This window comes from Ziziphus jujuba, chromosome 9 (assembly GCF_031755915.1).
Source record: "Ziziphus jujuba cultivar Dongzao chromosome 9, ASM3175591v1".
In the NCBI taxonomy this organism is placed as follows: Eukaryota; Viridiplantae; Streptophyta; class Magnoliopsida; order Rosales; family Rhamnaceae; genus Ziziphus; species Ziziphus jujuba.
The window spans coordinates 24,567,231-24,593,158 of NC_083387.1; the positions used below are offsets into that span (position 1 = coordinate 24,567,231).

Here is a 25,928-nt window from a genome sequence, read left to right on the forward strand (position 1 = left end):
TTCTCTAAAAAGCTTAGTTATTTTTTATTTTTTATTTATCAAATGGTCTTTAGGCTAATTGATAGGCTAATAATACATACAAATGGTTAATATTGATTTTTTTTTTTTTAAATTGCATGGTTTGTCATTCTAATATATATATATATATATATATTCAGATAAGTTTTGTTTTTATATATTTACTTTAGTCATAAAGTACTATTTTCCAATTGAACATATATCTCAAGAACATCTGAAAAAAAATATAAATACTGCAATTTAATAACCAATTCAATTTAATAACCAATAGTAATATAAATTTGATTACTAATTTACTATCAAAATTTTCGTCAAAAACTAAAATTATCTAAATCAAAAGATGATAACCATCTTATTAAATAATATACTAACCTTATTGAAGGGGACCAAAATATTATTTCCACAAACATTAACTAAGTTTTCCCTTAAAAATATATATATATAATATAAAAAAAAAAATTAAAAACCTTGGGCCAATGGTCCCAGGCCCTAACATAGCTCCGAGCCTGAGTGGCGCATTAAGGTTACCCCTTGGTGATGTGGGCCTCTGATAAATGGGGCCCATATTAGAATATTTGGGCTCCAATTCGTGGATTTGAATTCGCTATTAAACTATTAGAATTTGGGTTCCAATCCATGGATCTGTGAGAGAGTCCGACTCTCACCATGTCTGTCTGGGTCAGAAACAAATACGATCACCCTTTATTTATTTATTTTTTTCCTTTTTAACAATTTTTAAATTACATAAGCAAATTGATTCTTCGTTTCCCAAGTTCATTTCCATTGACTTCTATTTCCTTTTTGTACTCTAGAAGGATAACCATCAAAGTCGTTCGGAAAATGTATATATTTTAGTGTTTTTTTCCCCCTTTTTTTATTTATTAATATATATATATATATATTTTCTTTCATATATTGCACAATCGTTTTTTCATCTTACAATTTTGTTGTTATATTACTAAAAATTGTTCAAGTATTTCATAGGTTCCATTTGAACGTTATTAATAAAATGCTTAGTAAAATATTTCATATTTTTAATGTAGATATTTGTTTTTTTTTTCTTTTTCTTTTTTTTTTGATAAGATGTAGATATTTGTTAAACCTAATATCTAATCAATTATATATAATTTATTGGTTTGCATATACGAAGTAAATATGATTAGATTACGCAATCCATTATAATGATAAGTTATATATAATTGACTGATCATGTCACGGTGGACTTGTCCGCGTATAAGAGTAGAATGATATAATATATATCATAGTGATTTTTTGTTTTTGTTTTTTTATTTATGACGTAACCCAATTTATCTAAGTTAAAATGCGTCGGGTAACGGATTGTAAGGTGTAGAAAATGTCCAGTAAAATTTTATATGTTTATACATTGTACATAACATTTTAATGCCAATGTCAATAAATAATTAGTTTTATTATTAATAATTTCTATAATATATACATATATAGTTTATTTATAATGTGTACATTGTGCATTTTTATTATTTATATTTTAATATTGAAAATAATTTAAAAAAAAAAACATAAATGAATATTGAGAATTGTTTTTCAAAATTCATCCATATTCAGCTCTTAGATATTGGCTCTATCGGATTTCCAATTTATTTCAAAATTATATTTGGGTTTCCAAAATATCCTCCATTAACAAAGGGAATTTCCTCCTATTTGGCTGTGTTCTATGAGCGAATCCTCTGCCTCCTCCCTTCGCTTCCTCCGCTCTTCCTTTGTACGCCGGTACTCGTCGGCGAACCACCAGCCGTTGAACTTCCAGGTTAGTTCTCTCTCTCTCTCTCTCTCTCTCTCTTTGCTCGCTAATTTTCTAGGAAAAAAGTTCTTTGATTTGTTAAAGAGCACACTTTTGTTTTGATTCTGTTCTCAATTTTCAAATTTAGGCTCTGCATTTGAAACTATTTGAACAAACAGTTCTTTTACCTTGAGGAATGATTATTTCTGCAATGGCTTTTTCCAAATTTTTTAAAAAAGAAGAAGAGATTTTTTGTTATTGTAGTTGTAGGGAACCCACTTGTTGCTTGAAACTTCTATTTTCTCGTAGTATGTTATATTTAATTTTCAAACTTTGCTAAGTAATTTGCTAACCCATGTTTAACATCACTTAAATGCATCTATATATATTGATGTAATAAGTGATTAGGTTGGTTGGATTGCATCTTTGTAATGTTTTGATTAGATTTGAAGCAGTTTGAAAACAAATTTATATTATTTTTTGGGATTCTCATGTTCTGAAGCTAAGTAGCAAAGTTCCCTAGAGTTTGTGATAAGCTAATGCCAAAAGAAATTTCTTTTTTGTGCTCCTAATGGTTACTAATATAAGTTTTCGCTCTGTAATGTATTTTAAAAATGCTTTCTTGGTCGAAGAGGACTCATAGTTTATGTATGTATTTAGATTATTCTGTTCCCTAGTGTTAGTGTATCAGTAGGTGTTTGTAAGAACAAGTTTTCGCAATATGAGAAAACATATTGTCTATTGCAGCTGAACATGGGAGATTCAAAGCATTAACAAGCTCTTACTACAAACGGTGACCAAGAGGATCATTCTAAGTATGCTGTCAATTATATACCATGACATTCTACATCATATATGTATTGAAAGATCTGGATTCTCAAATTGATTAATGGATATGCGTATGCTAATTTGTCTGATAAATTGAAAGTAAAAAGAGGGAATAGAACATGGCATCTGACTATAGATGTTTTAGTTTTCTTCTCAGTCCCGACTGCCTTCTGACAGTTGCTGTGTATATCGAACTTGTATTCCACTGTTGCCGACATCCTCTTGCAATGTCCTGCATGCTTTGCTAAACAGTTCATCCTCTATTACACTCTAATAGGAATGGACTACCCAATAAGGCAAATTTACTTCTCCAAAGAAACTTAATCACTTGTCCATTATCCTTCGAGGTATATCAAACTTAGGGATTTTCCTTTTATCACGTGTGTCAAACCATACTGGCACAGATTTATATTGGGTATTTGTGACCAAAATTTATGTTGGTAACACTGTCTTGATGTGGAATAAATACTTAATGATGAGTATTTTATTGGCTTAAAGTTCTTTGAGATAGAGAAAACAAAACTTTGACGGAGATGGTGGTTTTTTTTTTTCAAATATTTTTTCTTTATTAATGCAAAACTCATTCGGGTCCCAACTAATATTGGTTTGTTGGATGAGTGACTGACTCTGGCAAAAAAATTGGATGCAAGAGTAGCATAAAAATATTTGTTTGTAAAAAATTCAAAAACCAATTTCAATTCTGACTGGTTGGATATTGTGGATGATGAGTAGTCTTTTATCATTATCATGAGGAGCCATAGACTTCAGCCCCAAAAAAAAAAAAAAAAAAAAAAAAAAAAAGGAGGAGCCATAAATGTTAAGGTTCAAGAACCAAAAACTTGATGTATGAAACTATTGCTTGTTGACTATTATTGTCTATTAGTTATTTATGAATTTTGAATTTAAAATCATGAAAGAACGTATGAGTAATTTGCACTTACATTTTGTATATTCAGGTAAATGGCATATAGAGGCCGTGGACGAGGACGTGGCCGTGGATATGGAGGTGGTGGTAGCTTTGGGTATGCTAAGCAAGAGCCCTTTGAGCTCTTTCCTGTGAGTTTGTATCCTGCTTTGTAACTGAATTACCAATGTTAAGTTCTTGATTTGAAGTAGTTTAAATCCTTGTGTTTGGAAATGAATTTCTGCTGTTTGTAATGAATATTAATCAAAATGAAATATTATATTTTTCCATCTGCATGACTGCTTGGTCTCTCATATTGATTTTTTTGATATAGTAAGGGGAAAAAAAGCCAAAAAGAAAAAAGAAGTTACTTTACGAAAAAATTATGAGAACCAACCACGAAGATATAGTTGATGACAACCACCAAATCTCAAATCAGTACAATATCTGCAAAGATTTTTATGGATTTTCTTGGTTCTCATTAGTTCATCTAAAACATTTCATTATTAGATGAAGGTTCTATTGAGAATTCATTGACTTCAATAGTATTACTATTCATCTGCATATGGAATTTCATTTTGTGCATCTCCAGGACATTGATCTGCCCGATATTAAAAAAGTGAATGAGGAAGAGAACTTAGTCCGTCGAATCGTGAAGTTTGAAAATTATTGGAAAGTCTCTCCTTACTACCTTGAGGAGAACACTTCAAAGAGTGAGCATTAAGCACTTTAAATTGTGTTTTTTGTAAGGTTCCCATACATAAATTTGAACATAAAAATAAGACTATTTACTAATTGTTTCAGAGACACAAAGCATAGGGATCGAAAGATTTTCTGACAAGACCAAGCCAAAGGCCACAATAACACGTGATTCTCTCCTGCAAATTCTAGAGCTTCAAAAATTTCCTCTGGAACTGACTTCAGGTTTGCAAACTAAACATATATGAAATATTAGAGTATGGGACCTGAGACTGCATAGTTTAAAGTTCATTAAATAATTTAGATGTTCCCCTTTAAATGTTTCCTACCTACCTTCAAAGATTTTGCTGATCTAATGAAGTTTCAGGTTCAAAGGGGTTGCAAAGGCAGTCTATCAGGAAAAAAGTTCGATGGAATCCAGATATAGGTGTGTTGAGAAGGGATGCTTTTTTCTTTTTTTTTATTGTTCTCTTTTTCCATCCAATTATATTTTAGTGCTTTAGTTTCAATAGGGTCTACTATTTATGGTTTGTTGACAGTTTTATCTCAAATTCACCCAAAAAAAAAAAATAAATAAAAATAAAAATCCAAAGATGGTTTTATCTCAAGAATGAAGTTTTTGGATCTTGAATTTGACTGATTTAGATATTTCCATTGCAGGGCTGCAGAATATGTTTGAAAAGTATGAACGGGGGGTAAGGACTGTTTCATCGTTATACCTTTGTTGTCTACATTGTATTTAAGTTAAAGATTATTGAAGCGTCACTTACTAAAAGAATAGAAGCAAGAATTTCTTTGTGATTACAACTCATTGGCTTTACGGTTACATTTGATATGCAATATCTTATTGCTTATGGTTGTCAATTTTGCTATTGCTAATGGTTAATTATTTTTATCTCCTTATGGATTTATATGTTGATGATTTTACATCTGCAGGAGGGCGCAAAAAAGGAAGGTGACAATGAGGAGGAAGAAGAAGAAGAGGAAGAAGAAGTAGAAGAAGAAGAAGAAGAGGAAGAAGATCTTAGTGATGATGATTACAATCAGGTTCTTTTACAAGGATTCAGTTTTTGGTTTTATTTGTTTGCAATAATGTCATTGTCATACACATTAAATCAATATTGGCCTTATCAATTACGTGATAACATATTATTAGAATATCTATACGCATGGGAGGCACAAATTTTGATGAAGAATAAGAAAACCACTTCCAAAATTCTGAATTATAAGCGGAAGTGTAATGGGAGTTAATTAATGACGTCGTGAAACAATCTTGATGCCTTAACATTATTGTTTGGGTATTTTATAGCTATTAGTTTTCATGTTAATCAAATTTTCCTAGGTGCAAATTAGGTGGGTGGTTAACTATCTATTTTTGAGCGTTTTATTTTTCCTTTATTACGAATGATAAGGGACTTAGAAAGTTTCTAATCTCTCTTATAAATGTCTAGGTGGAACTGGGGCAATTCAGATATGAATATATAATTCATTTTATTTTCCTCTAGTTTAGAAGAAACAGTATGTTGTTTGCTTCAATTTTTGAATGTTTTAGTCATTTATGGTCAAGAATGCTATATGTGAATCATCTGCCAAAAGATACAAGGCTGAAGCCTCTTTGAGCTCTAAATTAGATTTCTTTTAGGACTAGTTTTTTATGAATTATGAGTTGAGACAATAATTAGAAGATATATGAAAAAAAAAATTAATAAATTTTTCAAAAGAAGTCTACTCGTCCACCTCTTTGTCTGTGTTACAGGTCTCATCCATAGTTCATGAAATCACTTTTATATAATGGCCAGTAATGGCTTGTTTAGGTTGAGAATTAGGATTATCATCTTAAAATCGAACTTGGAGGCATGTATATGTCTATATCCACAGGAAAACATTAATTCACTTCATAATCATCTTGCAGAATGTTGATTTTGACGACGATGAAGATGATTATAACATGGATGATGATGGTGACGGTATGCCCTTATTTTACATCTATTTTTTTATTTAATATGTTGACCTTTTTGTTCAGCTTCTTATGGTATCTTCAATACTTAGTTTTGATACGTGGAATACTCAAACTTCTGAATCTTCAAAGAAGCTTCATGGTGGTGGTTTTTAATGTTGCAGATGAACCTACATACTAATTTGCTTGGAAAAGATTTTTTTTTTGGTGTTGTGGAGCCTCCTTGTGATGCAAGTTTTTGAAGATATTGGTACTAAATCAACAATTCGACACGGGGAAATGATTTTGATCTCTTATGTTGATACATTACTTTTCAACCCAGCTTATTTAGTTTAGGCATTGGATTAGTCTCGTCTCCTCCTAGAATTTCTTCGATGTGTTGCTTTAAGGCTATGTTTTAGTTTTGAGGAAATGGTGAAGGAAAAAAAGTAAAAGAAAAATTGAATTAAAAAAAAAAAAAAAAGCGTAAAAAACATAAAATTTTCTAATGTTTGGTAATGTAAAGAAATAATGGTGTGGAAAAAATGATGAAAAGTGAAATTAAATGTAGAAGAGTGAGACAGGGGCAATATGTCTTTATTTGCATTTCCAAATAATAATTTTATTTTCCAATTTTTATGTGTAAGAATTATCATGCATTTGAAAATTGATGAGTTTTGAGGTAGGTTCGGTTCCGTGAAGAATTATGCACAACAAGACCGATGTTATATGATTAAAAAAAAATGTCTTATATGCTTTGCAATAATTCTTTTGTACTAAATTTAGGTTTGTTAAGAGTTGGAGGTTCTTTCCAACAATTTATGTGGAGGACCTAGTGAAAAGCTAGGAAGCTTCCAAATGACTTAGACAGGTTGCATATGAGTCCAACCCATAATAGTTTAAAGATCTTATTTCAAAATAATTGAATCAATTAAAAGATGAATAATAAAAATAAGTAAACTAGTTCAATCTTCAAGGACCAACAAAAGCAAACGGTAATAGTTTACCAGTTTAAAAAATTATATTTAAAAAAAAAAAAAACTATCTAAATTTAATCAATATAAACCAAATTAACTAAAGAATTTTAGGTGTCAAATTTTAAACAGACCAAGTTAAATATGTGCTGAAAAAAAGGAAAAAAAAAAAAAAATATATATATATATATATATGTATTAAATGAATTATATTTATGCTTATTAAATATTGTGAATTGTGATTTAGCAAGAAAACTTTAAATAATATATGGAAGTCAGTTACATGCTTGTATAAATTAGAAGACCCTTGTAGAAGATTAAGGGAGACTAGGTCAATGTATTACTAACTTTAATACCCTCGAAGACCTTAAAACTTTCCATGAAGACCTAGTCTCCTCGGTGGAGAAATGGTATCTTTAAAAACTTCTCTAGAGATATATTAGTGGTAAAATTATTGTTTCGTAAAACAATCATTTTGGGTTTAAAACCCTCCATCTTTAATATTAAAAGACTTTTTTTTTAATAAATTAATTATTTGAAGATTTAATACCTTTAAAATATATTAAATCTTTAAAAACTTAGATAAAGTTTAATTTTTTTTATAATTTAAGTAAAATTTAGATGAAGAGATAATTTATATCCTACTTTATTACCTTTTAGTTCCGTTTGACATTTCTTTTTTATTTTTTTAATATTTACCTTTCAATTCTCTTTTTAAATTTTTTTTTTGTTGGGTAAACTAATTAATAACCAAAAACAAATTTAGGGTTAAAATTTTATTTAGAAAAAATAAATTCTATAAAGATTCAAAAATGACATAAATTTAAAATAAATTCTATAAAGATTCAAAAATAACATAAATTTACTTTGATATGCTCAAAGACTAATAAAGAAAATTTAATTATATATATATATATATATATATCCTCATAAATTATTATTATTGTTGCTGTTGTTGTTATTTAGGTTAATGGACTAAATGACATAAATTTATTTATTTATTTATTTTTACAGTAACCAATGGGATAGTTAAATGTGAACCTAACAGTATATTATGTTGGATTGCTTTCGTATCACATTGTATTCGTGTTAAGTTTAATCAACTTGAATATGATTTATTGAGTTTTTATTTGAAAATAAATAAATTCAAATCAATTCGTTAAATTATAATGTAATACGTCACTTAATCAGTTAATATGTTAAAATATATACAAATTAAAAAAATTTCAATTTCAATATAGATTTCAAATTAAAAATTAATTTTTATTTTTTAAATCTTGCAAATAGATTTGTTTGTTTTCACTAAATTAAAAATAACAAATCAATATAAATATAAATAATAAAATAAATATTTTTAATATTATAAAACAAATAAAATTACAAAAATATTCATTTTCAATGGGTTTATTATCATATCAGGTTTTATTAAATAATATTAATATAAATCAATATGATATTATCAATTTAAATTCATAAATTATCATATGAATTTATACACTGTTATGGTAACTTACTAGATTTTATCCGACTATTTAGATGAGCCAAATGAAAAAAAACTTATATACAAACATAAACAGAAGAGTCATTTTCTTTGTAAGGGTTGAGCAGAAATAAACATAAACAGAAGCTATCATTTATTTAAATATTGGTTAATTACCCCTGCCGGCTTGAAATGGGTTTGAACGATCCGTCTCCTCATTTTATTTTATCTTATTTTTTTTTATTATTTTAAACATATTAATATAATAGTATTAAATAAATTATTTATAAATTCCCATTATCTTTTTTCAAAGCATATTTGAGCAACTCAGTGTCTTTACCACATTCCGTACTTTATCATAAATTAAGTTTTTATATTCTTTGTATTACCAAAAAAAAAATAAAAATAAAAAGCTTTTATATTCTTTGTGTATCAAAGCAATTGCACTATAGGTAAGCAAATCATACAATAGACGATGAAAAGAAAATATTATATTAAACCCATAAGCATGCAACAATAAATTGAGTGAAATTCTTAGATACAAACTATTAATTTCCTATTTTATTTACTCATCCCATCGAAATAATTAATAATTATTTTTCTCTTATTTTAAAAGAAAATTAGTAATTAGCACTGGATCATTAACGATATGGTTTGCAACCCTCTCAAAATTCAACAATGATATTGCATACACAAAACTTGTTTATTAAAATTATAAATATCAACTAAAACTGATTCTATTTTATTGACTACTTTAGGGGTTTAATTATGCATGCATTTTTTGTTATATTAATTTGTCAACCATTCACATACAATGAAATTGCCATCCAAAAAACTCTAGAAAATCAAAATGGCACGAACTAAAAATTTCGAATTTTTTTAAAAAATATATGGTAAATTTCCATCATACAAAGTCTATGGCAATAACTATTCCATATTTAACACCAATTCTCATAGTTCGATCACACTCAAGTGCCAAATATCACCAACACCTTAATTTAATATGTATCCCAAAAAAGAAAAGTTTGGCATTATTATTATTACTATAACCTAAAATTTCACAAAGAAATGGAAAAAAATAAAAAAATAAAATTCTATTCCTAGAGAGAATATGGAGCAGGTGAAATGGAATAGAAAAATAATAATAATAAAAGCAAAAAAATAAATGGCGTGGACCGTGGAGAGATCCCAAAGAGGAGGGTTTTGGAAGATAATACGGACAGACCGAGGTTCCCTCAGGAATAAACAAAACCGGCTGACTTTCTTCGTAAAGAAAAAAGAAAAAGAAAAAAATTAAAATTAAAAAAAAAAAAATTGAAGAGAAAATACGTCCCCACCACCACAAACCCACAAGCCACAAACCCACAAAAAAAAAAAAAAAAAAAAGCCCAAATTCCATTTTCCACTTCATTGGAAAGAAGAACAAATCTATGAATCCTCAAACAAAAACAGCTGTAATAATCAAACAAACAGTGTCAGTAATAAAAACAATCAACAACACAGAACTGCAAAAAGTCAATAAGGGCAAGCTCTGCCTTTTGGCAGCCATTCTGTGCCCTTCAAATACTCTCTCTCTCTCTCTCTCTCTCTCTCTCTCTCTCTCTCCCCTTAAAAAAAAAAAAAAAGAAAAAACTTAGAACGGTTACACCCTTCAACCCGTTTTTCTTTTTTTTTTCTTTTTTCACTTGCTTGTTTGTGTAATTTTTTTTTTATGTGGGTATTTTTTTATTTTGTCATATAATAAATAAAATATTTTTGCCTTCAGTGGTTGGTTGTGTATATAATTATCTCTCCCTCTTGTGTTTCTCTCTCTAAGAGAGGAGTCAAAATTCGACCATCCAAGTCGGTTTGCAGCTGGTTTTCTCTCAGTTTGTTAGAGAATTTTTAGATTGGTGGATCGGTAAGTGAATTTCTGAGATACCTGTTTGATAATTTTTAATAAATTCTGTGCTTTTTGGGAATTCAAATGGTTTAAGGGGTTGTTTTCGATGATGGGTTTCTTGTTTTCTGATGATCAGAACTTGTTTTTGATGTTGCAGACTTTGCAGTTTGTGGGATATTGAAAGCAGTTTGGTTTTTGTTAATAGGGAGGTATTGAGGTTCTCTTTTTTCTATCTTGGCCTGCAGAAGTGGTCGATGTTGACTTGTAGAAGAAGAAGTTGAGGTGTGGTTTAATTATATGGATAATCTATGCTGCTTCAATTCTGTCTATTATCAGGTGAGGCTATATCATCCATTTTCTTCCTCCATTTTTCCTTACTTCTGCAGTTATATATATATATATATATATAATCCATGTTGGGTATATTTTAATTTGCTTATTGAGATACCTTTAGGAGATTTTGATTTGGTAAATTTTAAGATGTTGAAAAGTTTAATGATCTAGTATGTAATTGTTCTTCAGTGGGCTTTTTAGAGATTGTATGATTCACCTGCTTTTTCTTCTTTATGTTTACCGTATCATATTCAAGAAACACTTCATGTTGAATGATAAAAATGTTTGACTTCTTATACTTGTGTATAAGTTCGAGTGTCTTAATTGCATTTCTATGTTATTACTTGTAATACCGTGCTTCAAGGCTTTAACCTGCTATGAAGTCTGGAATAATAATTGAAAAGGAAATATTATTTTGGAGTTCTTAGATTCCATTTTTAAGCAATCATTTTTCCTTTTAACATTTTCATTTCTGGAAGGAATGAGCTGAAGTAGATTAGGTGTGCATGCTGAAAATTTTGTGAAATATGTTTTCAGCAGGGCATCTTCAGAAATAGTGGCAACTGCTGTGAAATGCCAACTATATTCTAGCTATGCCATCTAGATTTATTTGGATCCAAATATGAGAGCTAATTTTTGAAAAACGACACCCACTAGGTCCATTGTTTTCAGAATTTTTTTATTTTTATTTTTTATTTTTTATGGTATACACTACTGGTAGATCTTGATACCTTAAGGATTTTAAATATTAAAAATTTCAGATTACTTCTCTATTTTTTATTTTTTATTTTTTATTTTTTGGGGGGCTTTTAAATTTCTGTAGTTTCTTTGGTAAGATATGGACACAAGACAAGCTTTAATGACATCCTGTCTGTTTACCACCTAAGACAAACCTTGGGATGTCTTGCACTTTTAGCGTGGTGTTTTAATCAATCTTACAAACCCCTGAAAATGTGAAATGATTATCTGGATTAACCATCTGATAATAGTTTTTCAAAATCTACAAGCTCATTTACTTCTGCTAGTAGCATATTGCGTTGTTTTTAAAACTTATATTTTGTTACTTTGTTCCCTATACTCTTTGATGATTGCAACTCTTACATATGGGAGTATTTGTGTTTTCCTATTTCCAGTCTGTCTTGAGCAATATTTATCCTCCTCTCTGTCTTTGTCTCTCTGTTGTAGGTTGTTGGAGGACGGTCTTCATGTAGCTCTGGCAAGGGCAGGAGCCATCAGAGTCCAGTAAAATATGGCTTCAGCCTAGTTAAAGGGAAAGCAAATCACCCCATGGAAGATTATCATGTTGCTAAATTTGTTCAGCTCCAAAAACACGAACTTGGACTTTTTGCAATATATGATGGACATTTGGGAGATAGTGTACCTGCCTATCTACAGAAGAATCTGTTTTCTAATATCTTAAAGGATGTGAGTTATTGATAAGTGATGCACCATCTGTTTAAATCTTTACCTGAATGGGCATTTGGATATGTTGAGGGAAAGAAACATTCTGTTTTAAGTCACACTTGAAATGAGTTTTTTTGGCTGTTAATTACAATGGTTAGAAATGTAACATGAGGGCAAGCATGGCGTATTGACCTGCTTCCTTTAAAATTATTGGTAATAGGTCCTTTTTTTGAAATAAATTATATGTAAAATAGCATCTAAGAAATTGCATATTTCATTTTCATTTATGGTAGCTTTAGGTTTATTTAAATGCTCTCATATATTGATTTGGAAGGATATGCTTATGGAATGTCTTCTAATAAATTCCAGGAAGACTTCTGGACTGATCCCAACAGATCAATTTCTAAAGCCTATGAGAAAACAGATGAGGCAATTCTCTCACACAATCCTGACTTGGGAAGAGGGGGATCTACTGCGGTTACTGCAATTCTGATAGATGGCTGTAAATTGTGGATTGCCAATGTTGGAGATTCACGGGCAGTTCTTTCAAGGAGAGGGCAGGCTGTACAGATGACCACTGATCATGAACCCAATACTGAAAGGGGCAGCATTGAGAACAGAGGAGGTTTCGTATCAAACATGCCAGGTTCTTTGACGAATCCAGATATCCCTGTCACATTATTTTAGCATGCATGGATGAGTTGTATCGTCTTCAAACTTCCATTTTCTGTGCAATCTTTTAATGTTTTCAAGTTATATATTGCGTTAAAATTTCTCTAGCAGTACTAGGGCAAGCTTTTGTACATATGTAGCTTTAAGTTCCTCATTTTATTGGATCTCTTCGATCGTTATTATGGCCTAAGTTCAGGAGATAAAGAAGTGGTTGACAGGTTTGTTGAGTTTTAAATGGGTGTAAATGTATATAATGGTTCATAAAGTTGAAATTATGATGAAAATTAAATGTGATTCTTATAATTGGATGCCTATAAAGAAGATAGTTTCTTAGCTATGAATTGATATATCCTATACAAAGAGGCAAACAAGAGTTAAGTAAATCATACCTATCAAGAGTCATCCTCCTGAATTTTGTTTAGATGCTGGATTTGGTCAGTATGTTATCCCTTCCTCCCACCATGGGCTAGTCTTGTAATCTCCTTGGATTTCATTTCTGTTTGGTTCCTCGGTAATTCTTGAAGATCTGATTGAGTATATTTAATAGGTGGAATTTGTTGATTCAAATATTTAATTCTTTAAAACTGTATATCAATGTCAAAACTAAAAAGATGTAGGTAAATTAGACTAATTCTAATGATTGAATTCGTGGATTATATGCAGTTTCATAGAAAGTCTCCAGTATGGGTACACTCTCTCAGAAAACAGCCCCTTATGTGCAATCTTATAAATAAAATTTGTTAAAAGTTAATACTGTTCATTAAAGCTCATGCTGTTAAATGGGATTGGACTTGGATTGCAGTCATAGGCTCAAAAGAAATGAAGTCATTTCTTGGTCAACAAAAATAACAGAGTTCAGAATATGAGAGGGAAGTGTTACTAGTTTTTAGGATTTGCCGAGGGATTTCATGGGATTTTGATGGATTTGATACATGCATGTTCAATGTTTATCTGCAATCTATCTTAAACAGTCTTGATATTTGGTTTGACTAAAATGAGGGTTTAACATTGCCTCAAAAATGTTTTGATAATAGATCACCAAGCTATTAATTGATATATCCTATATTGTTTCCTAGCACTGGCCTTTTAATGTTAACATCTGAATATGATTGTGTGACAAAGGTGTTAAGATTATTGCTTCACACACACACAAACACACACATATATATATATATATATATGTATATATCAATTCTTTGTGATATACATAATCATTTAGAAGTATGAAATTTTGGTACATCTGCAGACTGATCTTGAGTTTGTATTAGTATTATGTGCTTCTAGCCATACAATTGATTTGTGCTTATTCTTTCACAATTTACATTTTCCTGCATTGAATGATATGTGGAACAAATCTGTAGAGTTTTGAAATGTTTAAGTGGTGTTTTGATCATATATAATTTTCTGGACACAAACTCCCTTAGTTCTTTATCATAATAGCTCAACAAAATATATTACGTTTTATGATCTGTTTACATGTTTGAAAATAAAAGCAAGGATATGATATTGGCATTGAAATCATATTTGAAAACATATTACTTAGAGAAATTTAAATTTGTAATATCAATTGATCTTGGCAATTTTTATTTGAAAGTGTTTTATTTTGTTGACTTGATATACATGGTTGGGACCATTTATTTTCTGGGATTGATATTAACTTACATGTTACTAGAGTTCTATGTCCTTTTGTTCTTGATTTGAAACTTTATGATCCCTTGTTTCTAGCAATTTCTTTGGTTGTTCATGTGCAAAGCCTACATTTAGTTATTGGGTATTGGGCGGCCCTATATGTGACGATCTAATATGTGACAGTGAGAAAAACAATTTTCTTTCTATTATTGTTGTTGTTATAAATATGATTATTATCAAGTCATGGTATGTTGACTAAAAATAAAGTTGGCTTAGTGGTTACCAGGATTTGTAGCTTATGGGATGGAAACACAGGAAACAAGCAAAAAAAAGGGGGGAAAAAAAGGTTTATGTAATTGCTTGATTAAGTGGAACTTAGGGACTGCAAATGGTTTAAGCAAGGTGGATATGACTGGAAAGTGACCATAAAAATGATGCTTTATGAGGATGTAGAATCACTTAATCAAACTAGCTTGAGATTCTGGAAGGCGGATAAAGTCATAAATTAATAGCATAAAAAGCATTTGCAGTTTGAATGCATTTAGCACTCTCATCTACATCAATGTTAAGTGAAGAGGTTATAGTAATCTATGCAATACTTTTAGGTTTGTTATCCTATGTAATTTTCATCCCAACTCAACAAGGCATTTTCCCGAAGACATAATTTTAGGTTTGTTACCCTATGTCATTTTCATCCCCAACTCAACAAGGCATTTTCTTGAAGAGCATCAGCTGCGTGAGCCATTTCAAAGTCCTTGGTGTGAATTTGCTAGTCAATGCCACATTTAATTCATAAAAAAAAACTGAAACCATGCATATACATAGCATGTAATAGTTTCCAGTTTGTGGGTTAATATTTGTTGCTTGTGGATCGTTGTTGGATGCAAAAGCTTGTCTGGATCATTTGTAGTGCGAGGATAGTTACATTTAGCATGTTGTCGGTTCAATTCATTGCAAGTTGTAACTGATCTATGTTGTGGATTATGATAGGAGATGTTGCGAGAGTCAATGGCCAGCTGGCAGTGTCTCGAGCATTTGGAGACAAGAACCTTAAAAATCACTTGCGATCTGATCCTGACATACAAAATGCTGATATTGGCCCTGATACTGATCTTCTCATCCTTGCGAGCGATGGTCTATGGAAGGTGATCTCTCTCTCTCTCCCCCCCGCCCCCCTCTCTTAAAGTTGATGCACCTTGGGCGACCATCTTTACCATATCACCACATATGTTGTTTACATTCCTTGTTTCATGATCATTCAGGTCATGTCAAATCAAGAGGCAGTTGATTTAGCAAGAAAGTCAAAAGATCCGCAAAGGGCAGCGAAGCAATTAGCAGCTGAGGCATTAAACAGAGACAGTAAGGATGACATCTCCTGCATTGTAGTTCGTTTCAAGGGCTGAAACAAAAGCAAAAAAGAAAAAAACAAAAGCATACAACTCACGATTGGGATTTGTTTATCCTGTGATTTTATTGCATAGGATGTAGTGATACGTGCCTACCGTAGTTTGGATATCTCATAAGATTGAGCATATGTTTAAAATTTGCTTGGAATAGGTTCTCTCTCTCTGTCTCTCTCTCTCCTTGTTGTAAAATGTTAGTTGTTGCATTTAGGTTGTGCGATTCTATATTGCTTGATTTCTTTGATGTGTAGATACATACCATCATTTGTCTTTGTAATTTTTGCATTGTGACTTCAGAGTAATATGGAGCCAACCATGATTATCGATTATAATTATCGTGTGTAATGAATGCGTGTACCGAGAATAATTACCTTCTACTTGGATTAGGAGAATGAAAGCTTATCTAATAATTACCTTATGTTATGTCTTGGATGTGTTAATTTTAACTTTATTTCTGTTTACATTTTTCTTAATTTAAATATTTTACTGTCTCATTTTTCTTAATTTAAATATTTTACTGTCTTTTTTGGAGGAACAGTTTACCACCTGCAAGTTGTAGTGTAATGCTAATATTACACAAGCCTGGGAAAGAGGGATATATGACGTTTCATTTGATAACTGATGGATTTCCTTTTATTACTCTAACTAACGTATCTTAATATTCATTGGATTTGGAATACAAAATTACGAGGCTGCTCATATTTTTTTGGTGAATATTATGTGATTGTCCATATGGCGATATGTTTTCCATATAAATAAATAAATATATAAGAGGCTGTTTATGGTTGTGGGTTTCCATTTTTTACCGTATAGACTTTTATGTGGATGTACAACATCGATGCGCCTGAAGGAGGAGCCAGAATTTTCTTCCAGTAGGGGCCGAGTATTTATTTTATTTTATTTTTTAGTCACTAGAGGGCAAGCTAAACATACATTAAAAAAAAAAAAAAAAACTAATAATAATAAAAAATATGTTTTATTATATTGATTTAACATTTTTTTTATAAAATAATTTAACATAATTACTAAAGTATAGCATAATATGTACATAGTTAAAATTATCTCTTCAGAGATGCCTTTTTTTATTTTTTATTTTGCCTTTGTAAAAAATTAAAATAATTTTTTATCATATTAATTTAACATAAATTTTTTGATAGAACAATTTAATATAATTGGTAATGTATAGCATAATATTTACGTATTTAAAATTATCTCTACATAGCATAATATGTGCACATTTAAAATTATCTCTACAAAGATATATTATATGGTTCAAATTTTATCTATGTTTTCTTCCCTTTGTTTTCAAATCTGACCTTAAGTTTCTTTCAAAAGTCTTTGTCTTGTTACCTATAACTAATCTTTATAAGTAAACAGTTAAACTAATATCAATGTTACCTTCTAGATTTTTATTTGTTAATAAATAATTTTTCATTATTTAGTGTCACATTGTGCACAATAATCACCAAAAAAAAAAAAAAATGTAATTTAGCTTGAATATACAATATTGCCCCGAAAAAAAAAAGTTTGAATAGACGAATGAAGAATATGAGCGAGTAAAAGAAAAAGAAGAAATAGAATAAGAGAAGGAGGACAATTAATTATCAATAAATTAAGACCGAATAAGAATAATAATAAAAAATAAGCATTTTTATTTGAAAAATTATACAATCACAATCTGGCATTTAGTTTTGCAAACATATAAAAAGAATTCTAACAGTGTTTTTGCATCTAAAAATAAAGATAAAAATATAATATAAGACTCACACTTAATATGATTAATTCAAACATTTTCTAAGCTAATTGGAGAGCATTTGGTAAATGAGTTCGATAAGCTTTTTTTTTTTTTTTTTGGGGGTGAAAATAAAGAATCTTTAGAGATAGAAAAATAAAATAAAAAAAACAATGAAACAAAAAGAAGAATTTTATTTTTTTAGTGCTTTAAATTTATGTTAAAAGAGCTGATAAAGAGTTTATCCAAAAAAAAATAAAATAATAATAATAAAAAATGAAAGCATAATCTTGTTTTAGGCAAAAATTAAGATTTTTGAATGAAGGGTGTAATTTATTTACCCAATTTTTCCATATGAGAGAGAATTTTGAAGAATTAAAGACATTTAATTACTATGACATATTTAACCTTCAGTGAAGCTGTAGGTGTGGGGGCAACATAGTAAATGAGCAAAAAATTTACAACTAGAGACTTAATTTTAAGGAAACTTTTAAATTGACCATGGGACCAATGGCCCCATTGCCTTCATAATAGTGATGAAAATATTAATGTATGTTGATGTGGATGAAAATTTCAATAAAATTAAGATATCACATATTTTATATCGAAAACACAACATTTTGCATATAAAAATTTAAAATTGTAAAAGAATGTACATAAACCCTTAATTGAAATAATAATATTGATTAAATGTAGCACATATAAGAAAGTTATAGTTTATATGGTAATATGTGATGATTGGCGATTAAAAAAAAAATATATATAGCATTAAAATTTTATATTTATTAACATGCTTAGAAGTTTTAAACATAAATATATTATTTATTTTTAAATTTTCAGAATTATTTATTTTTAAATTCTTAGAATCTTTTTTAATGAGTATTTATTTTTTATTTATTTGTTAATTGGATTTTATCATTTTCCAAAATGATATTTAATATATTTATACTTACTTATATATTTATTATATTTAAACTTATTTATTTATATATTTTAAAATCTTAGAATATTGAAACCTTTTTAAAAGTACGAAATCTATTAATAATGCATTATTTATAATATAAACTTTATATAGTAACAAAGAATTGATAACTCTATAATATATATGAATACACATGATAAAGATGGCTGAATAAATTTAATAGATACTTAAAAAAAAAATTAACTATAGATATATAAAATTATATTTTCTGTTGAATTATAATGTATTTAAAAGTTTAAGTATACTAAATATTGCAAAATAATTGAGATTACAGAAGTTAATTAAATATTATTGAGTGGTTAATTATTTATTTGGTTGGCTAATTTATGTGCATCATTTTATTATTCATTATCCATTTTTATTTTATAAATTATTCAATATTCATTTATTTTATCATTGTTAATCCTTTTTTTTAAAATTTATTTCATTAATTTGAAAGACGGGGAATTTAGCCCATTACCCCTTTTGAAAAGGGGGTTAACGATATATACCACCGATTCATGGTTTAATTTTGTTTTGTCCTCTTCTTTTTAAATATTCTTAAAGTACCCTTGATATCAAATTTTACTTTTTTCCTGTCTTTCTTTCACTTCCTTCGAAGTGCTTTTCTTCTCTTCTCCTTCCTCACCCTTCCCTAAAAAACCCCAGACTCGGCTCTTCTCTTCTCCTTCCTATAGTCGGTTTTTTTCTTCTCCTGCCTCACACTTCCCCCAAAAAACCCAGAGCCTGCTCCTCTTTCACATAGCCTCGTCTTCAGGTAGTCTTTCTTCTTTATTATTTGTATGCTATTGGTTTTCTTAATCGACTGAGATCCAATTTTTAATATGGTGTGAAGTCCTACATCGGTTGGAAATGGGAACCTTTTATAAGCGTGTGGATACCTTTCCCTTGAAGACGAGTTCACATGAGGGAAAGTAAAACCGTGAGGTGTATAGGATTGGGCTCACCACCTAGCTTCCAAAGTGGACAATATCTCGGTTGGGCCTGGGAGGCCCAGGCTAGTGGGACTGGCAGGTAGGGGTTGGAAGAGGATTCCCCCTAACCAAACCATTGAGACGTGTTTTAAACCTTTGAGGGCTGGGTTGTAAGAGGATTCCCCAAGTCTAAAGAAGACAATATCTGCATGCGGGTGGTCTGGGTTGGGCTGTTATAGATGATATCAGAGCCAGTACCCGGATCGGTGTGCCAGCGAGGACGTTGGGCCCCAATGGGGGAGGATTGTGAAGTCCCACATCGATTGGAAAGGGGAACGAAACATGACTTATAAGCGTGTGGATACCTTTTCCTTGAAGACGCGTTCCTATGAGGGAAAGTAAAACCGTGAGGGGTATAGGACTGGACTCACCACTTAGCTTCCAAAGCAGACAATATCTCGGTTGGGCTTGGGAGGCCTGGGCCAGTGGAACTGGCAGGTAGGGGTTGGAAGAGGATTCTCCCTAACCACTGAGACACGTTTTAAACCCTTGAGAGCTGTGTTGTAAGAGGATTCTCTAGGCCCAAAGAGTGTGTTGTAAGAGGATTCACCAGGTCCAAAGAGGACAATATCTGCATGTGGGTGGTGCCAGAAATATTTTGATTAGACGTGGGATTTTTCCTCCTCCTTTTTGGGTGCTTTCAGCGTCGTTTGCTGTAATGCTGGAGTTTTGGCTCTTTTGCTGCTTCCGGTTCTTGCCAAGAACACCTACATATCCGAAAATGCCCTCATGCCAGGTCAATTTCAATTCCTTGTAAAAACCATAAAATAAAAATCAAAGTGCAGTTAAAGTTTGCTTAACTGTGGTGATTGTTTCGAATTATTTTTAATGTCAACTTGAACAGGTTCTGGGAATCCCATGCTCTCCAGTCAGGATGTATCGAAGGCAAATAAATGGGTGAAGGACGTAATTGCTCTCAATTCCAAATCTCGAGGTGCAGGAATGTATGTGCTTCCTTATTCGGTTTAATTCTATGAATTCTAATTTAACCGCTTCAATTTTGTATCTGCAGTGTGAAACAATGCTAGTTCTTTTTTTTAGAAAATTACTCTAAAATAGTTTTATAGCTCTAGCACTGAATAATTCTCTATACGATGTTAGCAAATTTTCTAAATTTTTATATGATTATTACTGGACATGCATCTATATATATATATATATATAAGGGTACCCACCTCTAAGATTGTTGAATAATAAGATTGAAGTTAGCTTGGTTTTCTAAGTAGCTAGATCAACTTGTCGTAGCCAAGCTCATGTATCTAGGGATTTGATGTGAGTTGAAGTGCGTTTCTTTTTACATGCTTTGGAAATTTGGTTAAACAAATTTAATGTTTCTTTTTAATTCTTTCTCTGTGTTGCTCATGTATATTAAAGGTGTTATTGCTGTAACTTAGTGCATTAGAGATTCTAATATGTTGTTATTCAACTTTCTCAAGACATTTAGCAAAATAGTTGCAGGAAATTATATGCACTTTGCACTATGGGACCTCTCCTATTTCCTGGGATATTTTTTGTGTTCTCTGTTGCAAATGCGGTTTTTATTGCTTCCCTTAGCTTGACTTAATAAAGTAGATAACCTAGGAAAAGAAGAAATCCTATGCAAGTGTGTTCTTATTTGGTTCTCTCTTAAATCTTTTGATTTAGAGAAAGGCAAAGACTGATAGTACAGTATATGTCAGACTTGGGTGCCGAAGTTAACTATCACAAGTTCCGGCCTCAAGCTGTTCAGTTTCATCCGCTGCATTTTTTTTCTGGTCCAGATTCTGGAAAAACTGAACAGAATATCAGTTGTTCAGCATATGGTATCAATGTTGCTGAAATAATAAGAGCACCACGTGGTGATGGGAAGGAAGCAATTGTCCTTGTAACACCTTTCAATTCAGCGAAAATTAATCAGGGCGAGGCTTTGTCTTTGGGCATTGCATACTCGGTATTTTCCTTGCTCACCCATGTCACTTGGCTGGCCAAGGATCTTATTTGGCTGGTTGCTGATTCCCAGCATGGAGAATATGCAGCAGTTGCTGCATGGCTAAGAGAATGTCACACGCCACTATTTACTAGATTGCGCACAGCAGATGAGGAAATATATCTTGAAATCAATAATGTGCATGAAGTGGAAGAGAGCCCAATTGCTGAAAGGAAGATATACGATGAATTTCGACGTGCTGGGACTATGGCTGCAGCCCTTGTCATTAAGGTTGTGGATAAAAAGGAACAATCTGAGCACAACCTTAGCATCTATGCGGAGGCATCAAATGGGCAGATGCCAAACCTTGACCTCATCAATATTGTGAACTATTTAGCTGTACATAGGCAAGGGTTGTGGGCAAAGGTGGACAAGATGTGGTCTGTACTTGACTCCAAATGGCTAAAGATTTTGGGAGAATTATTCGAATCAGTAGGACAAGTGGCTAGATCCTTAAACCCCCAATGCAAATTTGGTATTCCAGCAGCTGATTATGTTGAAGGCACTGCTACGCTCGCAAGTTCATTGTATAACCAGGTGGTCCTACTTTTCGTTTTTTAATTTCTTCTTTTGCTGTGGGGATTGTCATTCTTTGCCTATTGATCAAAATTGAGGGAACGGGAGATAAGTGTTTTATCACTTATCTGATGGTCGAGTTTATGTTTACTTATGTGTTTTTTCTGACGTTAGGCTTTGGGTGTTCCCACTGGTCCACATGGTGCTTTTCGTGATTACCAAGTCGATGCAATAACTTTGGAAATTTCATCCAGAGCTTCTTTTGATAGCAAGAACAGGAGAAATGAATTTCTTTTGAGATGTGGCCGGTGAGTTCCTAACTGTATCTCTTTCCATTACTGTTGTGGCTCGCCTTTTTTGACCATTGAACATTGTCTACTATTTTTTATGCAAGTGACCAATTCAAAATGAACAGCTTGGGTGGTTTGGAAATTTTTTATGGTAAATCATAATAAAAATTTCTGTGGCTGGTGGAAAAAAACCCTGTGTTAATATTCTCAAAAGTTGTTTTTTGCATCATTTTGGTTAGCTGGCTGAAGAATATTCCCTTGCTGATGCAGGTTAATTGAAGGAGTCATACGCTCAGTAAACAACCTTCTCGAAAAGTTCCACCAGTCATTCTTTCTATACCTATTAACATCTCCTAGTAAATTTGTGTCGATAGGAGTCTACATGATCGCTTTTGCACTTCTTGTTGCACCACTTCCTATGGTTGCAGCATCTCTCTACGCTGATGCCAACAACGTGGATTCTGTACAAAAAGTTGAACCCACATCTTCAACCAGCGTTGCCAATGAGCCTGGCATTACTCTCAGATCATGGAAATGGATTAATGCTGCAAAGAAAGTTTTTATTTTTATTTTTATTTTTATCATTATTGTATAATTAAGAAAACTGAGGATGAATCTAATAATGATAATTATGAATATATCGTCGAATTATTAGAAAGTACCTTTTGATATTTGCCTTTCCCATTATTATGTTTTATGCATAAATAGATATAAAGAAGTACTTAGAAAGGAAAATAAACGTATAATTTATTTATATATAAAAGAAATGGTTAATTAATGCCTAAACCCATGGGTTTGTGCTTTGTTTCTTGGGCTCTAAGTCCCCCAATGAAAGGCAAGGCAACAGTAACAATAATTTCAAAAAAAAGCCAAAAAACGGAAAGCGATGGCTAGGTATGTGTGATCAAACCAACACCAGAAACAATAAATAACAAGGTGCAATCCAATTCAATGTCATACACAAAGAAAGTTCATGATCGAGCACTAGAAATATTCAATAAAAACTTTATTAATCCATGAAAAAAAAGAAAAAAAGAAAAAGAAAACACTGTTGGATGATCCCACACCAACATGATGGATACCTAATTTTTGTTACTAATATAATCTGAACCATTCTCAAGAATTTTATAACTTCTTAAACAAAATAAAATAATGATACCCCAGTGTTTTATACACTTTTGAGACTCTCAAGTACAAGCAAAAAAAGCAAAATTCCTAGGCTAATTCCTTTATTAACAAATACTGAAAAAATTACTATGTTTCTAAAACTACATAACATACCATACCATAAATAAACCCCTGTGGTAATCATATTTTACCAATTTTCAGTAATTACCGATGCAACCTATGGTAATGTTATGTGATTATCACAGGGGTTTTGGTAATTATCGATGAAACCTATGGTAATTTTTCAAGCATGGATAAATTGATTACCATAGGTTGCATCAGTAATTGCCGAAGGCTCGACATTTTTTTGCCAATTTGAGACATTTCTCCAAACTTTTGGGGTTTTTTCTCTTTAGGATCATTGAAGAAAATATATTTTGCATGTTTTTGCATTTAACACATATTAGGAGACTTATGGGGGCCAAAAAATTGATAAAATGTGATAACTATAGGAGTTTCGGTAATTACCAATGAAACCTATAGTAATTTTTCCAGCAACTATAAATTGATTATTGTAGGTTTCATTGGTAATTACCGAAAACCCTACGGTAATCAAATTTTTGTGCCTATTTAAGAACTTTTTCAGAAATTTTGGGGTTTTTTCTCTTTAGGATCATTGAAGAATGTATATTTTACATGTCGTTGCATTTAACACACATTAGGGGATTTATGGGGGCCAAAATATTGGTAAAATGTGATTACCATAGGGGTTTCGATAATTACTGATGAAACCTATGGTATTTTTTCAGTAACTACAAATTGATTATCGTGGGTTTCATCGGTAATTACCAAAGGCCCTACGGTAATCAAATTTTTATGTCAATTTGAGAATTTTTTCAGAACTTTTAGGGTTTTTTCTCTTTAGGATCATTGAAGAATGTATATTTTTCATGTTGTTGCATTTAACACACATTAGGGGACTTGTGGGGGCCAAAAAATTGGTAAAATGTGATTACTAGGGGTTTCGGTAATTACCAATGAAACCTACGGTAGTTTTTCCAGCAACTACAAATTGATTACTATAGGATTCATCGATAATTACCGAAGGCTCTATGGTAATCAAATTTTTGTGCCATTTGAAAACTTTTTCAGAATTTTTGGGGTTTTTTTTCTTTAGGATCATTGAAGAATGTATATTTTGCATGTTGTTGCATTTAACACACATCAAGGGACTTATGGGGCCAAAAAAAGGGTAAAATGTGATAACCATAGGGGTTTCGGTAATTACCGATGAAACCTACGGTAATTTTTCCAGCAACTATAAATTGATTACTGTAGGTTTTATTGGTAATTACCGAAGGTCCTATGGTAATCCAGAACCAAAAGACGTTGCTCGCCATTAAAACAGCAATTGAAGATCTACCAAAACCATCAAGTGGACCAAAACTGAAATCCAGAACCAAAGGACTAATTAGGAAGCAAACCATATTCCCAGCTATGGCTCTCAAAGCCCCAAAGAGAACATTCAATTGCTACTCCGACCTCCTCGATGCCGATTTTTCAAAAGAAACATTGGCGAGCAACGTCAAAAACTTAAAAACATCCACAAATCCTAGTAGAATCGGAACAAAACTGCCATTTGCTAAAGACCCAGATTCTTTCGATCCACTATTCAAGTATTTCTGAAGCAGCAAAGAAGAAATAACCACAAGTGAGAAAGTAAAAGCATTCCGATACTCGTAGAAATAAAGGCAAGATTGAAGATGGGCGTCGTCGAGCATTAGCCTAAAGATCTGAGCATTGCTTTCATCGAACTCAAACTTGTGGTCCTTGGATTTGATCCTCTTTCTAATCTCAATATTGGTTTTGGATGAGAACCCAGAAGCCAAATCAGAGGAGCCACAAAAGGTTTCCTTATATTAGATCTAAAATAAAGGACATTTGGATCTTTTAAAATTTTTTTAAGAGTGTAATGGATATGAAAGGGCAAAACAAAAAAATTCACCAATGCAAGGATATATATCATCATGGCCATTCTAAAGAGGACATTGGGCCAAATTCCCCTTGAAAGAATCCAAATTTTATTATTTGAAGTGGATCAAAACGCAGTAGTCCAGCCCATTCCCAAATCCCAATCCATTGTTGTTAGGTTTAAACCAAAGATCATTTCCTTCTTCTTCTTCATCTTGCCTACACCGCTCTCCTATGGATTCGCAAAACAAAAGGATTTTTTCCTAATATCTTCAGACTATGATTGAAATTTCGATGAAATGCCCATAAAATTGAAAATATCAACCAATATTCATGTATTTCGCTAACAAATTGGTGAAACCAAGAAAGATATTTCTATCCCCCTCTATTGGTGCCGGACTTGTTAAAATTCCAATATATTGTCGATATTTTCGATGGGTTCGTCGACTTTTGCATCCATTGACTCCAC

General features: G+C 31.4%; 3 protein-coding genes across 9 annotated transcripts; all 3 read left to right on the top strand.

Annotated features, from left to right (window-relative positions):
• Positions 1 to 1,584: 1,584 nt before the first annotated feature.
• Positions 1,585 to 6,777, top strand: LOC107421502 (uncharacterized). Of its 5 annotated transcripts, none has more exons than XM_025074414.3 (11): positions 1,585 to 1,804; positions 2,525 to 2,592; positions 2,751 to 2,952; positions 3,562 to 3,661; positions 4,102 to 4,222; positions 4,314 to 4,433; positions 4,576 to 4,635; positions 4,869 to 4,903; positions 5,145 to 5,255; positions 6,121 to 6,175; positions 6,258 to 6,777. In XM_025074414.3, exons 4-11 carry the CDS (start codon positions 3,566 to 3,568, stop codon positions 6,344 to 6,346), a joined length of 687 nt encoding a protein of 228 aa, XP_024930182.2. In that variant the 5' UTR covers positions 1,585 to 1,804; positions 2,525 to 2,592; positions 2,751 to 2,952; positions 3,562 to 3,565; the 3' UTR covers positions 6,347 to 6,777. The 5 variants fall into 5 exon arrangements, with proteins under 5 accessions (XP_024930182.2, XP_048337554.1, XP_024930181.2 ...); XM_048481597.2 differs by having other exon boundaries at positions 2,763 to 2,952; XM_025074413.3 differs by lacking the exon at positions 2,751 to 2,952.
• Positions 6,778 to 10,197: 3,420 nt separating this feature from the next.
• LOC107421560 (probable protein phosphatase 2C 9) lies at positions 10,198 to 16,344 on the top strand. Its single transcript, XM_016030817.4, has 6 exons — positions 10,198 to 10,498; positions 10,638 to 10,816; positions 11,999 to 12,238; positions 12,587 to 12,863; positions 15,509 to 15,663; positions 15,781 to 16,344. Exons 2-6 carry the CDS (start codon positions 10,778 to 10,780, stop codon positions 15,919 to 15,921), a joined length of 852 nt encoding a protein of 283 aa, XP_015886303.1. The 5' UTR covers positions 10,198 to 10,498; positions 10,638 to 10,777; the 3' UTR covers positions 15,922 to 16,344.
• Positions 16,345 to 21,180: 4,836 nt separating this feature from the next.
• On the top strand, positions 21,181 to 22,991 carry LOC107427911 (uncharacterized). 3 transcript variants are annotated; one of them, XM_060811407.1, is made up of 3 exons: positions 21,181 to 22,112; positions 22,266 to 22,399; positions 22,652 to 22,991. In XM_060811407.1, the coding sequence occupies exons 1-3, from the start codon at positions 21,282 to 21,284 to the stop codon at positions 22,974 to 22,976; spliced, it is 1,290 nt and encodes a 429-aa protein (XP_060667390.1). In that variant the 5' UTR covers positions 21,181 to 21,281; the 3' UTR covers positions 22,977 to 22,991. The 3 variants fall into 3 exon arrangements, with proteins under 3 accessions (XP_060667390.1, XP_060667391.1, XP_060667392.1); XM_060811408.1 differs by having other exon boundaries at positions 21,182 to 22,112; positions 22,756 to 22,957; XM_060811409.1 differs by lacking the exon at positions 22,652 to 22,991 and adding an exon at positions 22,486 to 22,639 and having other exon boundaries at positions 21,182 to 22,112.
• Positions 22,992 to 25,928: the final 2,937 nt, after the last annotated feature.

What these genes read in the sequence shown, in the direction of transcription:
- LOC107427911 (XM_060811407.1), top strand. Translation starts at nt 21,282, where the DNA reads ATGTCAGACTTGGGTGCCGAAGTTAACTATCACAAGTTCCGGCCTCAA. An exon ending in CAAGTTCATTGTATAACCAG is followed by an intron (nt 22,113 to 22,265) that starts GTGGTCCTACTT and finishes TTCTGACGTTAG; the next exon opens with GCTTTGGGTGTTCCCACTGG. An exon ending in TTTCTTTTGAGATGTGGCCG is followed by an intron (nt 22,400 to 22,651) that starts GTGAGTTCCTAA and finishes TTGCTGATGCAG; the next exon opens with GTTAATTGAAGGAGTCATAC.
- LOC107421502 (XM_025074414.3), top strand. Translation starts at nt 3,566, where the DNA reads ATGGCATATAGAGGCCGTGGACGAGGACGTGGCCGTGGATATGGAGGT. An exon ending in TCGATGGAATCCAGATATAG is followed by an intron (nt 4,636 to 4,868) that starts GTGTGTTGAGAA and finishes TTTCCATTGCAG; the next exon opens with GGCTGCAGAATATGTTTGAA. An exon ending in CATGGATGATGATGGTGACG is followed by an intron (nt 6,176 to 6,257) that starts GTATGCCCTTAT and finishes TTCAATACTTAG; the next exon opens with TTTTGATACGTGGAATACTC.
- LOC107421560 (XM_016030817.4), top strand. Translation starts at nt 10,778, where the DNA reads ATGGATAATCTATGCTGCTTCAATTCTGTCTATTATCAG. An exon ending in TCAATTCTGTCTATTATCAG is followed by an intron (nt 10,817 to 11,998) that starts GTGAGGCTATAT and finishes TCTCTGTTGTAG; the next exon opens with GTTGTTGGAGGACGGTCTTC. An exon ending in TTTCTAATATCTTAAAGGAT is followed by an intron (nt 12,239 to 12,586) that starts GTGAGTTATTGA and finishes AATAAATTCCAG; the next exon opens with GAAGACTTCTGGACTGATCC.